The sequence below is a fragment of the Cystoisospora suis genome (assembly GCF_002600585.1).
Source record: "Cystoisospora suis strain Wien I chromosome Unknown contig_4898, whole genome shotgun sequence".
NCBI lineage: Eukaryota > Apicomplexa > Conoidasida > Eucoccidiorida > Sarcocystidae > Cystoisospora > Cystoisospora suis.
The window spans coordinates 2,024-6,240 of NW_027157690.1; the positions used below are offsets into that span (position 1 = coordinate 2,024).

Sequence of the window (4,217 nt, forward strand, 5' to 3'; positions counted from 1 at the left end):
TAAAGAAAGACGAGTAAAAGAGAGAGAAATAGATGTATGCCCCCTACATATCAGATACGAAACATCCTCTCTGATACGAGGAGACAGAAGAAAACTAATGTTATTCTCTCCACCAGAGAGGTGCTGCCATGATGGAGACTCAGAGAGAGAGAAGTCCTATGAAGAAGGAAAGAGGGGAAAAGGCCAAGACATGCATTCTGTCTCCCTCTCTTGACAAAAACGAGAATACAACGACACAGGATCGAAGCACTGAAAACTCTTGTAGATACGCGATCCTCTGTAGAATTTTGGATTCTCTCCTCACGGGTTGGCGCCCTGCCAGAGGTATGTGTGAGGTGGACAGATCGATTGCTACTGCTCCCCCGCACAGAGTAGTCAGCCCTCCCGTTCATCTCTCTTTAGCCAGAAAAGCGGCCAGATAGACTAAGAGGACCTGTCCAGAACTTGGAATGGGGGGTGCGCCGACCGATTCACAAGAAGAGGTCAAAAAAAGACGGCGTGAAGAAAACGAACGAATGAGCAGAACTCCCGTGACAACTGATCACTTCTTACACGGGAAGACCAACACTATCAAAATTTCACTATAGCTGTTTAAAATGACGGGTAGAAATCGACACAACGAAGAAAGCATCGGTTAAAGTGCGGTAGAGGTGAAATGTGGCGGAAAGGCGCCGCGGTGACGGAAAAAATCTCTTAGCGGGAGGAGGTGGACGGAGCTGAAAAAAACGCTAGTCGAGCTGTAAGATAGTCAGCAAATGACAGCCTCTCTTAAGTACAGGGAACATGATGGGAACTTGAAGTAGAGGTGCACTCTGATGCGACTACGATCACCCCCTTCCTCGAACCTCGGCTCTCTTCCTGACAACGAGCAGATGAGACGGCGGCAACTGAATACAGGGAGAGGGTTGAAGGAGCTCCACTGGGTGAAATGTTACAAGAGAACTGCAGAAGCCGGGAGGGAAAGTAAGAGAAAACGAGGCTAACAAGAAAAAAACGGAATACAGACCTTCGCGGTGCCACCCTGAGAAATTACTGGACAGCTCGAAGGGCGAAATGCGGGCGACGAGGGATCGAGACAAGAAAATAAAGAAGAGCTCAGTCGACTCATCTAACGCAGAACCAAGACCTTACGAAGAACGCGGCAACAGAACGAAGTGGTGACCCCGATGCCATAAAGTTGCTGGAGTGGCGTAGGGAGCCCCGAAGACGAAGGCAGCGTCCGAATCGCGATGCTCCGGACCGGATCGAAAAGATAAGCAGGGCGTCGCTGCAGAGGCTCGCCGTCCGGATAGATACTGTTCACTCGAAATGAAAAAAACACCAGAAACACAAAACAGCGAGAAAGAGAAGACTACAAGCTCAGCCGAGAACCTGTGGAGCGTCCCTACCCAGAAACCGCGGGCCACCTGGGCGCAACAGAGCACAAGTCGGAAGAGAGGACAGGAAGCTGGGATCCAGGCCAAGAGACAGGTAATTTACGCCCAAAATTCACCAAGACTCTCGCCGCTCCTAGAAGCCCAAGCTGCTTGAAGCAGTACATGTAGAAAAACTCAACGCATGCACTACCGGGAAAAATCACAAGCCTAGCAGACGCGGCCTCGGCGTCGACCAGGGCACCCCGGACGCGTTTCTCCGGGAATTTCGGCTCTCAGACCCAAGCAGCGAAAACTTTTTCAAGGATTCCCTTTCAGGGGGGCAAACTGTGGGAGATGCAGATATCTAGAGTGTTTTCTTGCTCCCATGGAAGTTTCATCTCCTTGCGACAAAGGACTCTGTGCACGAACTCTCTTTCCGGGTTATTACACCGAGATCCCGTCTGCTTCTATTGTCTGCCGGGAGCACAAGGATGCTAAGGAATCACATGGTGAGAGCGTGCGGCGAGATTGCACTGTCCCCTTGAACTCATCCTCTCAGGGGGGGCCATGCTTCTTCATAGTAGAACACCTCGCGTCAATCAGTGCTTAACTTTTTCTGGCGCGACGCTACAGAATGCAATGGGTCATATATACTGAACGTCCTCTCAGGAGGCGCGCCATAGTTTCGGTGTACACTGGGGAAGTCCAGTGAAGCAGTCTTTTGTCCGGGACGTAAACAGCGCTTACACGTTTACCTCGAACTTTATGCCATGGACGGTACCGTAACATACCACCGAAACACATCTCCAGACAGCAACACTTCTCCGGGGGGGTTGTGAGGACCCTTGCCTGGAAGTTTCAGTCTGGTCTCTGGCGCCAGCAGGGCTGCACGTGGCTGACCTGCTGCTGTTGACAGTGGGTATCTATTCTGACTTCAAAATCTGCAAGCCGCAGCTTTAAAGACGGCACCATCTCTTCAATTGGCTCTGCACCGGTTTTTTTTGTTCAGCTTGTTGTGTTGCTCACAGAGCGTACCACGGGGGTCGCCCGTCGTGTCACTGGACTACTGCCAGTTTGAAGGAACCCGTCTCACCCCTACCGTGGCACTTGGTCAGGTATCGCTTTGTTGTTCTAGCCTCAAAAAGTAGGCAACTGCGTTCCGCTCTCCGCTGAGAAGCGAGATCCTCCCCGGGCCCATTTGCGCTAGTCAAGGACAGTACCTATACAATAGAGAAACAGTGCTTCTCTGTTGACAGGAGAACTGTGGCCGGCCCAACACCTCACATTTTGACCTCTGGACATGTCAGTTCCCTGATAGAGTTCCCGTGCCCGTACTGCTGTATTGTCTCTTCAGTTTGGTCTCTCGCTCGGACGCTGTCGGAAATGCCTCCTCGTAACTTTCTTACCTAAGTAAGACAAGGCGATTCTTGGCGCATGACATTCCGTAACGAAAGACAAAACGTTTTTCTACAATGACAAGAACCTTACTCAGTTCCGTAAAAGTAAACTCTTAAGAGAAAGATATCCAAAAGTATCAAACACCACTAGGAGAGAAGGAACCATGGACACAAGAGAAACGGTTTCCCCAGCGCACGGACTTGCTCAGGGGTTATCCGTGAAGAAGCTGGGACGCCTCTTGAAGGAGAGGATGAACGCGGTGGCGCGACGACGCCCTTTCAGTATTGCGATGGACCACGCATGCCCCTCGTCTAGCCTGTTGCCTTTAACTCGAGAGCGCTGCTGTCAAGTTGAGAAATCCACTCATGTCAGGATTTAAGTGAACTGCATGAATCATTGACTACCATGGGAGAAGCCTAGGGTGGAGGTCCGTTCAAACGCTTCTCACGGGAAAATGAGCTAGAAAATTGCCTGGAAGTCTGCAACAAGACGGGGGGGTAGGGTGATCCCCGTTTGGAACGCTCTCGTGATTTTGTACCGGGGAGAAAGAAAGTTTTCTTTTCTTGTCGGAAAAGCCAGACAGGTAAGCTGATTGTCTATATATCGGTGGCCCGACTGTGTACTGCTCAAGTGCAATTCAAAATAGATCATGCACGCGCCTTCTAGCTCGCCACATGCCATAAGACGCCACCCCGCTAAGCCGGTGTTGTCCTCAGATAGAAAGAAAGATGATGTCCATCCATACTCGGCATGCTGAAGAAAAACGTCTACGGACTGCACCCGAAAAACATGCACACACAGACAAGACTGGGATCTTGCAGTCTTCAGACTCACACGCAGAAACACTATACAGTCCCTATCAGACACAATAAAGAGAACGATAGAAAGAATACACCGGAACGTCACAATCCCAGACCCGTCTTTCTGCCATCCTTCCGCTTGATGGCTTCATAATACTGAAACTCCAGCTCGGTATTCATCCTCTGCTTTGCGGCTGCATCTAACGTCTCTCTTAGCTGAAAAAAAAAGAAAACACCAAGGAACGCACATCGCATGCAGGGGGTCCGATAGGGACATAGCAAGGGTATATGCGGGCCGCGTATCTGATCACAAGCACAGGTAGCCGAGAAGACACTGGAAGAAAAGCTCACCACATAACAGTAGACCATTTCTCTAAAGACGTTTTTTCAATTCCATCCGAAAGAAACTGAAGATCTATCCATTAAGATGCTAAAACATTGCTGTTAGAGATCGTGTTGTGGCAGTATGACTTCTATGTGGTGCATAACCTTGACACATAGCTCTCTACTATCTACTTGTTCGCTTATCTCCTTACAAGCGTTAGCATCGAGTTTCTTTCGCGCCCCTCGCCTCCCCTTTCCCTGAGTTGCTTGCCTCCTTCTTAGGATCTTTCTCATAAAATATGAGTAGGGTGATACGCATGCATGTAAGGACAGCAGAGAT

General features: G+C 49.9%; 3 protein-coding genes across 3 annotated transcripts in view; 1 reads left to right on the plus strand and 2 right to left on the minus strand.

Annotated features, from left to right (window-relative positions):
• CSUI_008629 (uncharacterized protein) lies at positions 1–1,650 on the minus strand. Its single transcript, XM_068068756.1, has one exon. It carries the CDS (start codon positions 390–392, stop codon positions 51–53), a length of 342 nt encoding a protein of 113 aa, XP_067919262.1. The 5' UTR covers positions 393–1,650; the 3' UTR covers positions 1–50.
• A 94-nt stretch (positions 1,651–1,744) lies between these two features.
• Positions 1,745–2,819, plus strand: CSUI_008630 (uncharacterized protein; the record flags this gene model as incomplete). Its single annotated transcript, XM_068068757.1, has 3 exons — positions 1,745–1,864; positions 2,384–2,470; positions 2,710–2,819. Coding segments are annotated over 3 exons (267 nt in total), but the record flags the coding sequence as incomplete, so codon positions are not given.
• The window catches only part of CSUI_008631 (imp dehydrogenase gmp reductase domain containing), a 9,917-nt gene continuing 8,519 nt past the window's right edge, over positions 2,820–4,217 (minus strand). The window contains exon 3 of the mRNA XM_068068758.1: positions 2,820–3,769. Within this exon, the coding sequence (XP_067919264.1) occupies positions 3,656–3,769 (114 nt within the window). The 3' untranslated portion in view covers positions 2,820–3,655. The remainder of the gene's footprint in view (positions 3,770–4,217) is intronic.